General features: G+C 46.1%; 1 protein-coding gene across 1 annotated transcript in view; it reads left to right on the plus strand.

Moving 5' to 3' along the window:
• The window catches only part of EXOC4 (exocyst complex component 4), a 124422-nt gene that overhangs the window by 83557 nt on the left and 21818 nt on the right, over positions 1-19047 (plus strand). The window contains exons 8-9 of the mRNA XM_041477485.1: positions 5694-5839; positions 9388-9476. Coding sequence (XP_041333419.1) covers positions 5694-5839; positions 9388-9476 — 235 coding nt within the window. The remainder of the gene's footprint in view (positions 1-5693; positions 5840-9387; positions 9477-19047) is intronic.

Genomic DNA, 19047 nt, shown 5'->3' on the forward strand with positions numbered 1-19047 from the left:
CAGGGATGCAGGGGCAGCCCCAGCTGCTCTGGCAATTCCAGCCCAGCCAGGAATTCCTCATGGCCAAGATCCCATCCATGGCTGCCCTCTGGCAGTGGGAGCCATTCCCTGTGTCCTGTCCCTCCATCCCTTATCCCAGGTATCTATCTTGGAGCCCCTTCAGGCCCTGCAATGTGCTGGAAGCTCTCCCTGGATCCTCTCTGGGCATCTCTCCCATCCCCTTGGCTGTGTCCTGTCACTGCTCATCCACATTTCCAGTTAATTACTTCATCCCAAAGAATTTGCGGAACTGTTGAATTCAGGGCAGTGGAGCAGGAAGAGCTTTCATCTGCCTGGCCCACTTTTTGGCTACAGTTGAATTTTTTAACTGAAAAATGAACTCTCAATTCCTGTCTCCCTGCTTTCATCTTCCCAGAGGTACCCACATCCCTGGCAGTGTCCAGGGCCAGGGCTTGGAGCAGCCTGGGGCTGTGGGAGGTGTCCCTGCCATGGCAGGGGTGGCACTGGATGAGCTTTATGATCCCTCCCAGTCCAAACCATTCTGGAATCTGATGAATTTTGAGGATAATTATCAAAATCAGATTTTACAGCTTCTGACTTTTTCATAACCTTGTATCCGGCCATCCTCCCCTGCCTTTGCAGTAAATAGTTTCATCAAGTAAATTAACAATAAATTAATTCTTCCATAATTTTTCCCAATATTTGGTATTTTCTGAATATCTTAGAGCAAACTCATCTCCTGGTTCTCTGTTTCACCTGTTACCCCCAGGGATAATTCATTCTGCTCTCAACCCAAACCTCTCTAGGTTTATTGTAATCCTGGAATTCACACTTAATATTCCCCACTCCTGGACATAAAGTGACACCAGAATAGTGGAATCAATCATAAGTAGGTTTCATCCATAATGGAAGAACAAATTGTTTAATTTTTTTCCCTTTTTTTTTCCCAATTCGATTAAGTTTGAAGGTTTAATTAGATTTTTGTGGCGATTTTCGGGTTGTTAACTTAAGTGGAGAAGATGAAATGCAAATAGGTGAATACAAACAGGTTTGCTAAATTAGTGTCAAAAATTAGCACAGTGATTATTTTTACCAATAAACACGAATTTTCAAAGCCTGTACTCAGGTAAAGTTTTAATTGAGATGGTTTAGGAATCAGATTTTCTCTGTGTGTTTGTATTATTATTTTTTCCCAAGCCATCCCAAATTGTTTCTAATTAGGGGCACGATTCCATTTGCCTGGATATTTATTCCTGTGTAATTTGTTTCAACTTAGGCAGCACAGGAGTGATGAATTCTTTTCATTACCTCCAACTCTCTTTGATGGGCTTTGACTGGCTGATTATTCACATGGAACACATTTCCAACAGCCTGTGAGTAGGGAAAAATTCCTGAAAATAAACAGACTTTTGAAATACACTGACAAAAGTTCATTTTCGAGGGCTTTCATTTCATCTTCGGACACAAGGAAATTAAAATGGAATTACTTGGGGTCTGGTTTTATGTCTGCACTTTAAATAATATCAAATATTGGGCTGCAAAGGTTTCCCAGAGGGGACACTCGTGTCACAAAGGGAATCCCCAGCCCCTCACTGAGTGATTTGGGGTTGGAAAATCAATCCTAAACTCCACTGGCAGCTGTGGGAATTCTTATTTTTGATGACGAAAGAAGCACGTTTGGGTTGGGAGCTAATAAAGGACATTTTTTGCAGATTTCCAGGGTATTTTCCATCATGTGGGACCCCCAGCACACACATGGATGTTTCCTATTTCTCCATATAAATATGTTGCCAGTATTTAAGCCCATAAATACATTTATAAACCAAGGTATTTTCACTGCACTGCTCACTATTGCGACCCTTTGTTTTCAAGAGCATTAATTATATTTATAAGCAGTGTATAAAGCTCACCCACCCTCTTCCCATGGCTGCCATGGATGGAATCACCTCTGGGAACTTTTTGCAGGTTTGTTTTGGAACTTGGAGCAGATTGAGTTGGTCAAAAATCCCTTCCCTGGAAGTGTCCAAGGCCAGGCTGGACTGGACCAGGAGCAACCTGGTCTGCTGGTCATGGCAGGGGCTGGGACTGGCTGATCTTGGATATCCTTCCCAACCCAAACCATTCTTAGGGATATAAAATAAATTTTTACCAAATTAGAGCCAGTCCTCAGGATATAATTTTTTAAAAATAAAGCCGCATTTCTGTTAATTAGAATTTTTGTGAGTTCTGGTTGTTTTCCCGCACAGAACCTAAAAATCCCAAGCATTCCAGGGACACACTGATGCTGTTTTAGCATAGCTGCTGAGCTTTCTGTCCTGTAAGCACGGAGTTTGTGGTGATTGGGAGTGGGGCTGCTCCAGCCCCATCCCCAGGGTACAGCTGTGAGCAGCACTGACAGCAACGAGCCATGGAGTGCCCAGGGGTGCTGAGCAACCACCCAGGGAACAGAGGGCACTGCATGAACAGCAGGGGATAAAAGATAAAAGGCTGGAGAAGCTGTGAGCAGCACTGACAGCAACGAGCCATGGAGTGCCCAGGGGTGCTGAGCAACCACCCAGGGAACAGAGGGCACTGCATGAACAGCAGGGGATAAAAGATAAAAGGCTGGAGAACAACAAGGGTGGATGCTCACAGCCTTCTGGAGTGGGGTGGTGTTACTGTGTGTGGGGTGAAGCTTTCTGAAATTGCATGGTGACACTCTGGGTGTTGTGGCTGTCTCAACTGTGACACTAATGCAGTGCAGGATTTGAAAAATATAAATGCTGAAATTCTAAGGCATCACCAGAACGTGCTTCAACCTCGTCATGGAGTGGTTGGGTGGGAAGGTGTAGGCACAGAGTTTGAGTTTTGGGAGTGGGGCTGTGGCCGAGCCTCATCCCCAATGGCTACAGCTGTGAGAAGCAGGTGAGCAGCACTGACAGCAACGAGCCATGGAGTGCCCGGGGTGCTGAGCAATCACCCAGAGAACAGAGGGCACACAGGTGAGGGTGTGAGCATGAGGGGATAAAAAGTTGGGCTGAAGGACAACAAGGGTGGATGCTCGCAGCCTTCTGGAGTGGGGTGGTGTTACTGTGTGTGGGGTGAAGCTTTCTGAAATTGCATGGTGACACTCTGGGTGCCGTGGCTGTCTCAACTGTGACACTAATGCAGTGCAGGATTTGAAAAATATAAATGCTGAAATTCTAAGGCATCACCAGAACGTGTTTCAACCTCGCCATGGAGTGGTTGGGTGGGAAGGTGTAGGCACAGAGTTTGTGGTGACTGGGCGTGGGGCTGCAGCCCAGCCTCATCCCCAGTGGGTACAGCTGTGAGAAGCAGGTGAGCAGAAGGTGATGAGCCATGGAGTGCCCAGGTGTGCTATTAAAATGGAATTACTTGGGGTCTGGTTTTATGTCTGCACTTTAAATAATATCAAATATTGGGCTGCAAAGGTTTCCCAGAGGGGACACTCGTGTCACAAAGGGAATCCCCAGCCCCTCACTGAGTGATTTGGGGTTGGAAAATCAATCCTAAACTCCACTGGCAGCTGTGGGAATTCTTATTTTTGATGACGAAAGAAGCACGTTTGGGTTGGGAGCTAATAAAGGACATTTTTTGCAGATTTCCAGGGTATTTTCCATCATGTGGGACCCCCAGCACACACATGGATGTTTCCTATTTCTCCATATAAATATGTTGCCAGTATTTAAGCCCATAAATACATTTATAAACCAAGGTATTTTCACTGCACTGCTCACTATTGCGACCCTTTGTTTTCAAGAGCATTAATTATATTTATAAGCAGTGTATAAAGCTCACCCACCCTCTTCCCATGGCTGCCATGGATGGAATCACCTCTGGGAACTTTTTGCAGGTTTGTTTTGGATCTTGGAGCAGATTGAGTTGGTCAAAAATCCCTTCCCTGGAAGTGTCCAAGGCCAGGCTGGACTGGACCAGGAGCAACCTGGTCTGCTGGTCATGGCAGGGGCTGGGACTGGCTGATCTTGGATATCCTTCCCAACCCAAACCATTCTTAGGGATATAAAATAAATTTTTACCAAATTAGAGCCAGTCCTCAGGATATAATTTTTTAAAAATAAAGCCGCATTTCTGTTAATTAGAATTTTTGTGAGTTCTGGTTGTTTTCCCGCACAGAACCTAAAAATCCCAAGCATTCCAGGGACACACTGATGCTGTTTTAGCATAGCTGCTGAGCTTTCTGTCCTGTAAGCACGGAGTTTGTGGTGATTGGGAGTGGGGCTGCTCCAGCCCCATCCCCAGGGTACAGCTGTGAGCAGCACTGACAGCAACGAGCCATGGAGAGCCCAGGGGTGCTGAGCAATCACCCAGGGAACAGAGGGCACACAGGTGAGGGTGTGAGCATGAGGGGATAAAAAGTTGGGCTGAAGGACAACAAGGGTGGATGCTTGCAGCCTTCTGGAGTGGGGTGGTGTTACTGTGTGTGGGGTGAAGCTTTCTGAAATTGCATGGTGACACTCTGGGTGCCGTGGCTGTCTCAACTGTGACACTAATGCAGTGCAGGATTTGAAAAATATAAATGCTGAAATTCTAAGGCATCACCAGAACGTGTTTCAACCTCGCCATGGAGTGGTTGGGTGGGAAGGTGTAGGCACAGAGTTTGAGTTTTGGGAGTGGGGCTGTGGCCGAGCCTCATCCCCAATGGCTACAGCTGTGAGAAGCAGGTGAGCAGCACTGACAGCAACGAGCCATGGAGTGCCCGGGGTGCTGAGCAATCACCCAGAGAACAGAGGGCACACAGGTGAGGGTGTGAGCATGAGGGGATAAAAAGTTGGGCTGAAGGACAACAAGGGTGGATGCTTGCAGCCTTCTGGAGTGGGGTGGTCATGGGTGGATGCTTGCAGCCTTCTGAGGTGGGGTGGTGTTACTGTGTGCTACAACACCAATGCAGTGCAGGATTTGAAAAATATAAAAGCTAAAATTCTAAGGCATCACCAGAACGTGCTTCAACCTCGTCATGGAATGGTTGCCTGGGAAGGTGTAGGCACACAGTTTGAGGTTTGGGAGTGGGGCTGTGGCTGAGCCTCATCCCCAATGGCTACAGCTGTGAGCAGCAGGTGAGCAGCACTGACAGCAATGAGCCATGGAGTGCACAAGGGTGCTGAGCAACCACCCAGGGAACAGAGGGCACACAGGTGAGGGTGTGAGCATGAGGGGATAAAAAGTTGGGCTGAAGGACAACAAGGGTGGATGCTTGCAGCCTTCTGAAGTGGGGTGGTGTTACTGTGTGTGGGGTGAAGCTTTCTGAAATTGCATGGTGACACTCTGGGTACCGTGGCTGTCTCACCTGTGACATGTGCTGTGACAGGATGGATGGGTGGATGGAAGGAAGGAAGGATGGAAGGTGTAGGCACACAGTTTGAGGTAACTGGGAGTGGGGCTGTGGCCCAGCCTCATCCCTAACGGGCTGCAGCTGTGAGAAGCAGGTGGAGCAGCATTGCAGGTGATGAGCCAGGAGCACTGACCAGTCACAGAGGGAGCAGAGGGCACACAGCTGCACTGCATGAACAGAGGGGATAAAAGGCTGGGCTGAAGGACAGCAAGGGCAGATGCTTGCAGCCTTCTGAGGTGACGGGATATTCCTGTGTGTGGGTCAATGCTTAAAGCCTTCTGAAGTTGCCTGCTGTGTGTGTGGTGGCCCTGTGCAGCGTTGTGAGCTCTGTCCCTCCCCTCAGATGCTGCTGACGGAGTACCTGGACATGAAGAACACGCGCACGGCCTCGGAGCCCTCGGCCCAGCTCAGCTACGCCAGCTCCGGCCGCGAGTTTGCCGCCTTCTTCGCCAAGAAGAAACCCCAGAGACCCAAGAACCCTCTCTTTAAGTAAGTGCAGGGGTTTTTAAAGCTGTGCCTAAGCTGCCTTTGGTCCCTGGAGTGCTGCTGGTAATCGCAGTTTCACAGTGTGAGAGGTGTGGAAGTTCCTGGATGGGGATTTAATGCCCGGAGCTGAAGATCTGTTTTGGATTCAGCGCTGGGTTTTAGAGCTGAGCTCTTCCCAGGGCTCATTCCAGGACTGGGAATCCCATTACAGGAGCTGTTGCAGAGCATGGAGTGATCCATTCTGCCTGTCTTTGTCCATGGTAAATTCAGGACCTGTTAGAGGGAGCGATAAAGGGCACTGGACAAAGGGAATTAAGATAACTGTGTAATTACTGCATAGACTAAGCACTTAATCCTGTCACTAACTCCTTTAATTCAGTGGTCAGGCTGCAAAGAATTAAGTGGTTGGGAGGAGAGTGTAAGGGAGAGGAGGATGAGAGAGGCTGGGTGGCCAAGGGAAGGATTTGGGAGAGCAAATTTGTGCAGCAGTAAGGAGTGAGGAGTTGCTGAGCAGTGCTGGTGGGAGAGGAGATTCACACCTGGATTTGGGGGAGCTGTGCTGGAATTTTCTTCTCTTCCCCCACCTACCTGTGCTGGCCATTCTCTTGGGTCTCTTGAGGATTATGGAGAGGACCTAAAAGTGCTGTTTTGTGCTCCCAGTAGATGTCCTCTCATAGTACCTGAGATCCCAGTTAGAAGTCCAAGTCTTCCACTTTGCTCTCCCAGGATGAGCTCTCCTGCAACCCCCTGTTATTAGAGGTTAAGTGTTGCCTCCTTCCCCTGTCAACCCATGATTGTTACCCCTCACCCTTTTTATTAACTCTCTCGTGGCCATTTTGGGCTGAGAATTCCACTTGGAATTTACTCTGACCTGCAGAAGGATATTGGAGCAAAATAGGGCTGCTCATCCCATGTCTGTCCCCGAGCATCCAAGGACCCGAGTTTGGGGTTGGAGGACTAAATTTGGGATTAAAGCTGGAAGAATGAGGATGCTGTGGCTCACCTGGAGCAGGCTGAGGCTGGGTAGTTTGTCAGCAGAGAGGAGGTGGCTGTAATTGTTCAAAGGCAGGTGAATCACCTCGTGGGAGCAGCATCTCTCCCCGCTCCCGGCGCCGTCCCCGCAGTGACAGCAGCACTTACTGGGATCTCTCATTTGCTTATCTGTCAGCTGTCACCATATCTATGGAAATCTCCCTTGAAATGGAATTTCTCAGCCCTCTGAGCTCTGTACGTGTTTGATGGAGTGTTATTCTTGTCTCCCCTCCCATCTCCAGTGCTTTCTGTGCCAGGTTCCTTTCCCTGCCTTTCCATTAGCTCTGGCCAAATCTCTCCTCTTGTCACCACAAAAATCTGCATTTCATTCCTCAGCAGTCTCTTAGGGCAGGGCTCCACCTCGTGTTTTGCTCGCAGGTGGATGCAGGTGTTGGTGCTGTGTCCTGTGGTAGCTGTGAGCTCATTTCATTAATATTAAATACTGAGCTAATTTAATTAATATTAAATATTTCTGCTAGTTATGTCCTCAAGGAATAGAGGGAAGTTGTGTCATGCTCTCAGGAAATCAGGAGCTGGTATTTAGAAGAAACTTTGAATGCTTATTTCCTTTAAAATGGGTATAATAAAAAAAATATTTATTTAGTTGCGATGTTGACTTGAAAAAGAAAGCTTCAGATGAAGGGGAATTTGGGTAATGTATGCCATCATAAACTTGCTTTTTTTTAGGCTTTCTTCTGTTCCCTAAAGTAGCCAAGGGCATGCTCAGGTGGCCAGATCAGTTTTCCAAGATGGAAATCAGGAAATAAGACAGGAGTGAATTGTACAGGCAGGAGCTGAACACCCAATAAATCAGTCCCAGACTTGGCTGTAATTCTGTGCAACTCTAAAGAAAACAGAAATGTTTTGAAAGCTTTGTGGGAGGATCAGCATTGGGAAAGGAGTTACAAGGAGTTGAGTGGGAACAGGAATGTGGGGAAGGGCAGCTCGAGGAGGTGGCAGAGGAAGGAAAATAGGGGACAAAAACTGGATGGTTGTGGAAAAGAAGGGATGAGGTCTGGGTTTAGTGCCTGGAAAGACCTGTGGGATAATGCTGCTTTTATTGTCTCACTGAGGACAGAAAGGAACACAGAGCCAACAATTTACAGCTCATTTAATTAAAATCAGAAGGGTTTGTTGTATTTTGATAAATCATTATTAGTTCAGTCGCAATAACACCAACACTCAGAGTCCAAATTAAAGCAGAAAAGCCTCATTAATAGTAATAATCTTAACACTAGTGGCCAGGAAAGCTGTGAAATGCTTTTCCCTGTCTCTGGTGTGGTGCTCGTGTTCCCAGTGTCCCTCTGGGCAGCACTGAGGCCGATTCCACCTTCCTGAGCTGCGGGACTGGGGAGGCCGTGAGGAGTGCTGCAGCAAATCCTCAACATCCTCAGGTCTTCTTGTGACAGAAGTTTCCTTTCCAGTCTGGTCTCTGATGCCTCAGGTTTTAGCTTTTGTATATGTCCACTGGGGCTGTTTGAAGGTGCTCTGTCCCCACCATGAGCTCCCTGGTCCCCAGAGCCCATCCAGGCACTCCCAGGAAATGGATTTTTTTGCTTCTTTTTTCTGCTAAGGTTGGAATTAAATGTGTGAGACAGTATTTCTTGTTGCACTCAGATGTTTATTAGTTCTTATCTATATTACAGTCTCACAAGCTGGGAGTTTTGTAGTCCTTAATTTTGATAAGCTAAAAATGAAGACATATCTCTTTCTTACAAGGTTTTTTAAGGATAAGCTGTCTAATTAAGAAGTGTCACTTAAATTGTTTCTACTTTTAACCCAATAACTAACTGCTTGTGGCTCGTAATGGGGACTATATTTAATTACACAATAGTACTTAAACTTATGAAGAAGGTAAAGAAGAATGACCAGCTTCTGCCTGGAAACTTCTGTCTTGCTTTGTATATATTCTAGAACCTGAAACTCTTAAGTTTTCCATCATGTGATATTACACACTTCTATTAAAGCTATGCACTTATAATCTTAGTTTTAGCATTCATTTTTGGAAGATTTTTCTACAGCCTCAGGTCAATGCAGAGTTCTCCTGGGGGTCAGTGCCTGGCAGCACAGAAAGTCTGGAATTCTCAGTAACCCGAGTTCCAACACCCAGGATTGTTTTTTTGTGGATTTTTTTTGGGAAGTGCCTGCCTGGAGCAACAGCCCTTGGCCATGGGGGTGTTCCCAGCACTCATCTGTGTCAGGCACAAAGCCCATGGCCATGGGACACTTGTGGTCACAGGGACATTGAGCTGTCCTCAATCACTGAGGTGTCAGATCAGGGCCCAGTTTGGGGCCTTTTACTGCAAGTGCCAAAAATCCTCTTGATGGGGCTGAAATGGTTGGAAAATATTTGGATTGGTCCTTATGGATTATTAGTGCCATACAATAAATAATAATTGATTGGTCCTTCATTTCCAGGAGAACAATATATTTACATTTTATATGATGAAGAGCTGAGTGGTGCTCACAAGATGGATGCTTCCAGTGCCTGAAACTGACTGAATTCCTTTGAATTCCAGGTTTGAATCCTCATCCCATGCCATCAGCATGAGTGCCTACCTGAGGGAGCAGAGGAGGGAGCTGTACAGCAGGAGTGGGGAGCTGCAAGGTATGGAAAGGAATCCTTGGTAATTGGATAATTCCCTTCTGCAGGAGCTGGAATATCCTGCCCAGCCTCTGGCAGGTATTGATCTCTGCTCTGAGTCACTCCAAGTTTGAAGCTCTTGTTCATCATGAGGTTGTGAAGGGTTTCTCTTTATTTTCTCAGCATTTTCAGCTGGAGCTCGAGGTCTTAAAATACTCCTAAAACAAAAGGTGAAATAGAAACAACCTCACCTTGAGCACTGGGATTGGGTGTTGGATATTTGTCTGTGTCCTTACTGTGATACTTACCCTGCATTGCTTTGGGAGCTGAGCTCAGGCAGCTCAAATTTGAAGCTGGATGGGTTAAAGTGACCAATTCTTTTTGTTTTGTACACTTGAGGAGCTGCAGGGCGTTTGCAGATGGTGAACCTGGGGACTTGGGCTGCTTTTGCTGATTTATATTGCCCATGGCAGGTGCTGTGTGTGCCCAGGGAAGTGTCCCCTGCTCTTGCATGCCATCATTTCCCTTGTTTTTCCTGGATGATCCAGTGGTTGGGCTTGGCAGCAGAATCAAGGGAAATATCCCAACACTGCCATGATCATCTACAGCAGGGCTAAATTCTTTTTTATCATCTAATCCAGTTTCTTCCTGGGCTAATCATAACAAGAAAATAATTCATGTCCTTCAAATATTACAGTGATGACCAAGGGCAGAATTTCTCCTGGAACTCTTGTCCTTGACAATTTTCAGCTGGCTTTTAATTGACAATGTTCTATAATTTACAAGAGAATTTTTGGATGCCTTTGTGTTCCCTTCCTCCTTTCATAACCTGTCCTCAGAGACAAACCCACAAGGGTGTGAAAAAAAAGCCTTGAGAGGCAGAGATTGTTTTGGTGACAGCTTGAGTCACTTGGGTGGCTGCAGAGGTGATCTCTGCACTGATGAGCAGGGTTGTAATGCCTCTGTGGTGAATTCTGAGCTCCTTTTGGGTGGACTGAGAAGGAAGAAGCTGAGGGTGACAGCTGCCCACCCCCTGATCCCACAGCCTGTGGGAATGAAGGGATGGGGAGGTACCTGCCAGCTAAACTGGGATCTCACCTTGCACACACCTGGGAGGTGTGGAGCTCACAGCCCTCTGCCTTTTGGGATTCAGGGGCTCACCTTCAAAAGTGTCACACGGCCAGGATTGGCTGGGAGATGTCCCCTAGGTCGGTGGAATGGTTCATGTTCCATCCCATTATTGGGTTTTGTTCCAGGAGGATTTAAGTAGTTCCTTTTCCATAGTTTTGAGCTCCCTGTTACAAACTGTGTGGGACAAGTGTGGGCTAAAAGCCAAGAAATTTTTGGCTGTTGAGAATTTTGAGCTTTTTGGGGCCATCAGAGAGCCTGCAGCACTTGCTCCAGAATTTCCCATCCCTTTGGGATGAGTCTTGCCTTCTGTCATTCCCAGTTGTCCACGTGGCTTTAAAAAAAAGCAGAGAACAGAACTGACCTTCTCCATATCTGTGTCCTCCTCCAGCTGCCTCGTGGCTGGGATTTGGGGGTTTTTGTGGTTAGTGCTGTTACACTGAGGGTTTTAAGGAGCTCCTGTCCAGTGTTTGGAGCTCATTTAGAACCAGATTTCATGGAAGAGTGATTCCTTACGGATACAAGACAAATCTTGGGGCAGCATTTGGGATGAGCAGGACACTGGGAGCATTTCCAGGAGAGGAGGATGCAGCAGAACTGCTCAGGGAGCCTGGGTGGGCAAGAACAAAACCCAGGAGCTGACAAAGGAGCAAAGGACAAAACAGGAATTAGTGTGGAGAGGGCCAAGATCCTGCTGCCCTTTGCAGCTCAATTGGAAGAGCCTGGATGTGATGCAGTAGGTGACACAAAGTCAGTGTGGGGAGGCAGTGGGGACAATAGATGAGATGACTTTGCTGAGATCCTTTGCAGTTGAACCATCAAGAAAAGTTTCCCTTTGAACTTCACGTTAAAAATGCAGTAACCTCTGTCTCTGTTATGAGCTGCTGTTCCCTTTTAGGTTGCTCATTAATCTTCCTGAATCCCAGACCACAGCAAGATCTGCATTTGGATTTTTATATATATATATTTATTTTTTTTATTCCTTTTAAAGAGAAATACAATTTAATTGTTCAATCAGGTTAGTGGAAAGCAGGCATGTGACACTCTGTCTTCTGTGAACACTGCACAGTTTCTGTTCCCAACAGCCTTATCCACAGGGATGATTTTTCAGTGGCAGCAGGGGGAGGGTGACTTGTTAGGGAATCTTTTTTCCTGAAAAGATCTTCAAAGAAACATATGCATGAAAAGAAAGGAATTTATAAAAGTTTAGCTCACGCTAACTTTTCGACATAAGAATTTAATTTAAATAGCCTTAAAAACGTGTGAAGATCAGAGTGATGCTTTGTCATTAACCCCTTTGATTTGGACTGAAATAGTGCAGAGCATGAGGCTCACATTATCCCTCAGTGGGAGAAAGGGACCTGCTGCAAGTGGTTTAGAGCTGGAATTCTTCTGTCTCATTCCACTGAAATTGCAGGAGAAAGACTTTGGCCAAGTGTTTTTCCCTTGAAGTTGGCCACACAAGTTCTCTGACAACTGTCATTTAAAAAATAAAGGTGGGGGTGAATACAGAAGTGAAATATTTCCTTCTGGAGTGGTACAGTCTGGGGAGAGCTGGGGGTGCTCACCTGGAGAAGGGAAGGCCAACCCAAACCAATCTGGGATTTTAGGAACCTTCCAGGTTGCTCATCTCTGGCAAAGGATGGCGAATGTGACAGTAAAACAAAGCTCTGGTACAATAACACAATAAATTATAGTGGATCATTTTTAGAATTAAAAATCCACTGATTTTTTTTTTTTTTTCCTGCTGGCTGGGTGATAAATGGAAAGCCTTGAATAGCCCTCAGACACAAATCTAAATTTGGGAAGTGAATTTTTGTTACTCCTCACTCTACTGCTCATCCACTCTCCACCCAAGCCTGAAAAATTCCTTACCATAAGGTTTTAAGCAATTAAAGAAAAACAACGAGAAACTCTGCTAATTAAGATTTTGATGCCAAGAAATAGCAGCAGAGGCACGGAGGATCTGCTATGACAAGGGCACCATGTAAGGCCAGGTCCAGGGAAAATGCTGTTATTTGTAGGTGCCTTGTTCCATTTGGATTCACCCAAGGGCTGCCTCAGGGAGCCAGCTGTGCTCGGCAGTGACAGAAACCAAAGCTGACATTTGGGATAATGAAAATTCGGTTCAGCACCTCTGCGAGATGTGGATGATAATGTGTTGTCAGTCAGAGGGGCTGGGGAGGGGGAGAAGGAACAGGATTCATGTCTGGTTAAAGAGGATGTGGTGACAAGTGGCCTGTGCTGGTTTAAAAAATATTCCTTAAAGAAGGATGGGGAATAAACCAGCGCAAAAATCAGCTGAGGAGGGGGAGCCGATGTGATATCCCGAATTTCCTGTCACACCACTGCTTTTGTCTCATGATGAGCAGGATCACAGTTGGCTTTGAGCTTGGGCAGGGCTGGGGGAGAAGGCAGAGCAGGGATTTTCTGGGTTTTGCCAGCTCTGAAGCAATCAGCTCCCCCAGCCCTGCAAAGCCACTCCTGATTTCCTCGGCGTGTGTTTGTCCCGGTGTAGCGGATTAGAGACACGGCCTCTTCAAAGGCTGCCCAATCAAGGAGGGGTTATTAAAACCAGGCTGCTTTATGACTGAGAATTAATTAGAGCAGCATTTTCATGCAAAACATCCAATTTTTTGATTAGCAATGGAGCGGGGTTGCAATTAACACTCGAGGAAGCTTGAATTTCCAGCGTTTTGATTCTCAGGAAATGAGATTATCAAACTGGGGTCAGGCCCTTGACAGCAAAAGGGGGATTATGTGTAAGAAAATCGTTTGTTTCTTGATTTTTCCTCAGAGATTGTTACTAAAGCTACAACAGTTCAGAGGGAGATACCTAAAAAAAGGAGGCAGGAGGGTCCCTTTGCTTTGTCAGTGCAAAGAGCTCCTGGTGTTGGGGAGAGCACTTTCGCCATTTCATCTACAGCAACAGGTTCCCATTGCTGGGTGGGGTCAGCCCTCCTTTTCCCATCCATGTGAGTTTGTTTTCTTCCTTTTCAACGATGTTTTTGATCCCTTCCAGGTGTCTAAATGTGTGTATTGCTGCTTATTAAAGGCTGACCTCAGCCAGCAGTGGAGTCTGTGAAAAAGGATCAGGGCATCTCTGGTTAATCCTGGAGAACATTTAGGGGGGTTGAATTTCCCACTTAATTCTTGTCACTCCTCAGGGAGAGGGGAGGTGTTGAAAGTCAGGCTTGGGCTGTGAAATCTCTGCTTTGTGTGGGGGAATTTGAGCAAGGTAAGGCAGGACAAGGGATTTTGGTGTCAGGGCAATATTTGGTGTCGGTGAGCACTGGAATGTCACTGTCATGGAATGGTTTGGATTGGAAAGGACCTTAAAGATCACCCAGCTCCATCCCCATTGCCATGGCAGGGACACCTCCCACTGTCCCAGGCTGCTCCAAGCCCCAGTGTCCAGCCTGGCCTTGGACATTCCAGGGATCCAGGGGCAGCCACAGCTGCTCTGGGCCTCCCCACCTGGGTCTTGACCTCAGGCTCCTCTTTCTTTAATCTTTAACCCTTGCACTGTTCTCACTTCAGAGCCCAAACACCCCTCAGGTGCCACATGGTCCTTTTGGGACAGGAAAACCAAAAATAGGGGCATCAAGGTAGTGTGTGATGAGAGGAGCTTCTCAGAGATGGAGAATCCATGCTGGAATAGTGCCTCAGGTTTTAGGTTTTGTATTTTTCACATTCTGTGCTACTGTAGTGTGTGGGACTGGGCTTCACATTATGGGATGGTGAGCTCTGTGCACAGAGCAGGGAGACAAAACAATTCCTGCTCCAGCTGGGCACCAAGGACAAATGATCCAAATCTCAGCCCAGGAGCACAAACCCCGTGGGCTGGAGAGAGAAAAGCAAGCAGGATGGGAGTGCAGGGGCTGAGCTGGAATTGGACACTGAACTGCAATGTGCACATGGAGCAGAGCTGATCCCAGGGAGAGACCCCGGGAGCGCTCGTGCATTTTGGGACCATTTGGGTTCATCTTGGGGGCAGCCCTGGCTGGGCTCTTGTGCTGCCCCAGGGGCATCCATGCAGGAGATCCTTTCAATCCATCCCTGCTTTATTCTGTAACTCTGCCCAGCCTCTGTCCTAGGTTAGCCCTCACAGGGCATCAGAATCAGCTTTGATTGTTGTTGCCAGCCTGGATTCTCTATCCTCACAACTCTCCCACATCTGCCATGCTTCTCTCCCCTGTTGATGGGAGGAAGCACCATCCTCCTTGTATGAAAATCCCAGAAATACTCCACTTTCACTCATTCTGCTGGAAGCTGCTCCAGCAGGACTGGTTGGGTTGTGTTGTTACAGTTGGGACTCGCTGTGTCCCAGAGCCTTGTTTGCAAAGCAATCCTTGATTTTCAAGGCACTTATTTACAGCTGTTTTCCAGCTTTGAATCTGGATTACTGAAGCATTTGAGGGCTTTGTGGTGAATTTACAAAGACAACATGGAATTATCTTGTATTATGCAGATTAGAACAGAATAGGTGGAGAATGTTTATTCCTGTGAACAGTAATACTCTGCTTTATATCAATTACTGGAGTTTTTTCCAGGAGGAGCGAGCTTTTGGAAGTACTGAGCCATGGAATTTATGCTTTTGCCTAAATGTCAGTAGTGAGCCATTTATTCAAACACCATGGAGTTAGGCTGTGAAATGAGGAATAAAATATCCATGGGAGTTCAGCTCAGCTGGGTCACTATTCAACCTGGATGTTGATCAGTTAATCCTGATTTTTTTGGGATCTTGAGTCATCATGCTGGCCAAAACTGCAATACATTTTTTTTTCTACACAGTGTTGTGAAGAGATTTATACTATATATATACACACAAAATATATTTGGACTTTGATCCTTGTGGCTCCCTTCCAACTGAGGATATTCTATGATTCCATCTTCTTTCTAGGGTAATTAATTGCTATGTTGGCATTGTATATTTTTTTCTTTTGTTTCTTCTGGCCTTTTTGACAGTGTAGAGTCCTGAGATGCTCATGGATGTTTATGTTTTCTATTGAAATCTTGCTGACATTTGAATTTTTCATCAAATTCTTTTTTTCATATTGATGTTTCTCCACATTTTTGCGGGTCAAATTTCTTTGTTTTCACCAGCTTGCTTAGCAAGGCTTTGATAAATACATTGCTGAAACATTCCTTTTCTTTCTCCCATTTGATGGTGTGTATAATCCTAATTTAAAAAACAGCCCAATGCAATTATCTGTGGGGGCTGAGCCACTTTCTTGCCTCTTCTGCAAATTTTATCCCTTTCAAGCTGAGACTTCTCCAGGAAGTAATTCCACATCACAGGGGATGGCAAATTCCAGCAGAGACCTTCAGGGTGAGCGTGGAGGGAGCTGCTGCTGCTCTTGTACCTGTTCAGGGGGTAAAGAAGTGTTTAATCTCTGGCCCTGTCATTCTGCTGCCTCTAATCTGTGTCTGAAATCCCTTCAAAAGGCGACACCATTGTTTTTCAAGGAGCATAACAAATGCACCCCAGACAGCTGTATTAGCATTTGGGGTTTTTTCCTCACAGCCAAGAGGTTTTTATCTTAATAACGTTGAAATGGAACTTTACAGTGGCAGAGGAGTGAGCAGGCTCAGAAAACTCTGCTTTTAAAGAGGGCTGAAGCCATTTAGGTGAGCATGAATTAACATTTCCCTCGTCTTGTAAAGGTCAGCCTTTAATTGAGATTCACCACGCTCAGCCCAAAGCCCGGGTTGCAGAGCCCTCTCTCCAAAAAGGAGGCACAAATTGGCAGCATAATCTCATCAGAGGCTGAGGTTAGGTGGTAATAAATCACTCAATTCACAGAGAACGAGGCTGCCACGGAGCACAAAACACGCCAGATGCTCCAAAGACTTTTGTGGCTTCGAGTTGGAATAACAGTTGGAGAATCTGTAGATGTCTTGAGTTTTTTTCCTAATAAGGAAGAACTGTTGGGGAGAAAGTAATTTTTACCTAATTAAATGATTAAAATGCTGCACGTTTGGTTTAATGTTGGTTGTTATCCATTTTACACACGCAGGAGTTGGAGGTGTTGCTCTCCTGTGTTTCCATGTGTGTATCATAGATCGGAAATTATTGCCAAAAAAAAAAAGGCAACAGCTTTCATGGATCCATTATTCCCTGCCTTTTGTGAGGAGATAAATGTGTGCTGAGGAGGTGATTCTCTTCTGCAGGATGAAGATGGAACTTTAATCCATGAAGGGATGTGATTTAGGGGTCTGAAGATACAAAAGCTGCCAAATTCTCAAGGGCTCTGTGGGCCAAGTGCATCAATTGCTGTTGGAGTTCTTGTTTAATATATCATGGAATAATGTGTTAGAACACCTTGTTATCAAAACATGGAAATATGGATGTTTTCCAGGTGAGGAGAGTTTCCTTGAATGGGGTTTTACATCCAGTAATAATGTGAGGAGATGGGCAGGGGAAAGGGTGTTTTTATGGAGGCTGAGGGTGGAGAAAAGGAATATCTGTGAGAATCATGGAATCAGAGACTGGTTTGGGTTGGAAGGGACCTTAAAATCATCCAGTGCCACCCCTGCCATGAGCAGGGACACCTTCCACCCTCCCAGGGTGCTCCAAGCCCCATCCAGCCTGGCCTTGGACATTTCCAGGGATCCAGGGGCAGCCACAGCTTCTGTGGCAGCCTGTGCCAGGGCCTCACCACCCTCATGGGGAAGATTTTTTTTCCCTGAGCTTTGAATCCTCCTGATACTTAAAATGGGTTTTTAAATCTCTTATCTCCTGGATTTTTGTTGGTTTTGAAGCTTGAGTGGAATTGCCCGTTCCAGACTGGGTAGTTCCCTATGATGGTTTGGGATGGCATGATTAAAATTCTATTTATTGATTTATCAGGTGAAATAATAGAAGGCCATCATGTGCCTGTTGAGCCCATCTGTAAAGGGGCTCATTTTGGTGATTATTCCAATTTAACTGACCTGAGAGGTGTGAACTTGGATGCATTAATTGAAAAACTTTGGAATGGACCACCTAGCACTGGGAAAAGGGAACCTTCCTCTCCAGCTGGCCCTGAGTACCTCTCCAGCTGAATAATAATAATAATAATAATAATAAATGTGGGGAGTGGAGGCTCCATGGGATGATCCTTGTGGTCAGCTCCTTTGGGACATGGCCTGGGTGAATCCACATTCTTCTGCAAAGGGCAGGGCTGAGCTTTGGGATCCACTTGAGTTATTCCAGGCCTCAAAGGTTATTTCTGAACCTGATAAATTTGGTGGAGTTGTACATCTCAAAGTGATCAGAGCCAGCAGTTGGCTCCTGGAGGGATCTGGGCTGGCTGAAGCAGGAGGGAAAGGTGCCTTGCAAGGGTTCTAGGGCTGTTCTTTCCAAGGTAACTGTCACCAGAAAATGTGATTTTGGGCAAAATGAGAGACATTTCTCTGCCTCGGTTTCCCAGAGCATTTTTGAGTGTTAGGACTTCTCAGGAGTCCCAGGATTGTTGCCTTGACACAGCTTTTCTTCTGTGCATATTTCCTCTCTCCTAAAATTCTGAGGCCGCTCTTTCCTTATGACAAAGGGTCTCTTTTCATCAGCGGGTTCAGAGTTTCAGCAAATGTCTGGTGCTGTCACAGAGTCCTTGGGTTTTGTGGCGACCAGGATCTCATTAATTGGCTCAGTTTGGGAGAGGAGTGTTCCTGTGAAGCCTCTTCCCCAAGAATTAATTTGGTTATACACCAGGCAGAGATTGGTCACCCTGTATACTCATTAATGTGCCACATTTTTGTGCTTTGCTAAAGCAAAGAGGACAGGGAAGGGTGTTCCATGTTCCAAGTGGTGTTTGCATTCCCCACATCAATGTGCACACCAGGCCTGCATTTAAATTCATGTTCTGGATATCAATTTCCCAAATTTTCCCGCTTCCCTTGCCAGTCTTTTGAGCCTTGCAGTCACCACAAAGGCGGAGAAGTTGTTGAAACCAGATTTTTCTGTGTTTTCTCCACATAAAACTCATGCAGCTGCCTGCAGGAGGTTGTTCCAAGCGTGCTGGAGAAAGCCAGACTGATTCATTTTCCTCGAAACATCGGGTGCAGCAAATCCTCACCGCAGATCTCATTAGTGTTTTCATATCTCATTGTAATTACTTAATAATATAATACCAAAGCCTTGCTGCTCAGTAGCTGGATTTTTACATAATATCAAAAAATCCTGTAAGTGATTGGGGGCCTCGAGTACATCTGTGCTCCTCTTTGGGGATTTTAATTGCACTGATCGTGGGGTTGTGTTTGACTTAATTGTCATCAGGAGTTGTTGGATGAGCTCCCTCCAAGCCCTGCATTCACTGCACCTCAATGGCATCGAGGAATGGGATTTTTGTGGGAACAAATGGCACTTCCTTTGTCTACTTAATGAATGTGGAAGTGATTTCAAACGGCCTCTTCCCTCACACAGGGAGGACTCACATATGGAAAGACTTCCAAAATGGGGGATGTGTTCGTGTGATGGGGTAAA

This window comes from Pyrgilauda ruficollis, unplaced genomic scaffold (genome assembly GCF_017590135.1).
Source record: "Pyrgilauda ruficollis isolate IOZ18807 unplaced genomic scaffold, ASM1759013v1 scaffold111, whole genome shotgun sequence".
NCBI classification, from domain to species: domain Eukaryota; kingdom Metazoa; phylum Chordata; class Aves; order Passeriformes; family Passeridae; genus Pyrgilauda; species Pyrgilauda ruficollis.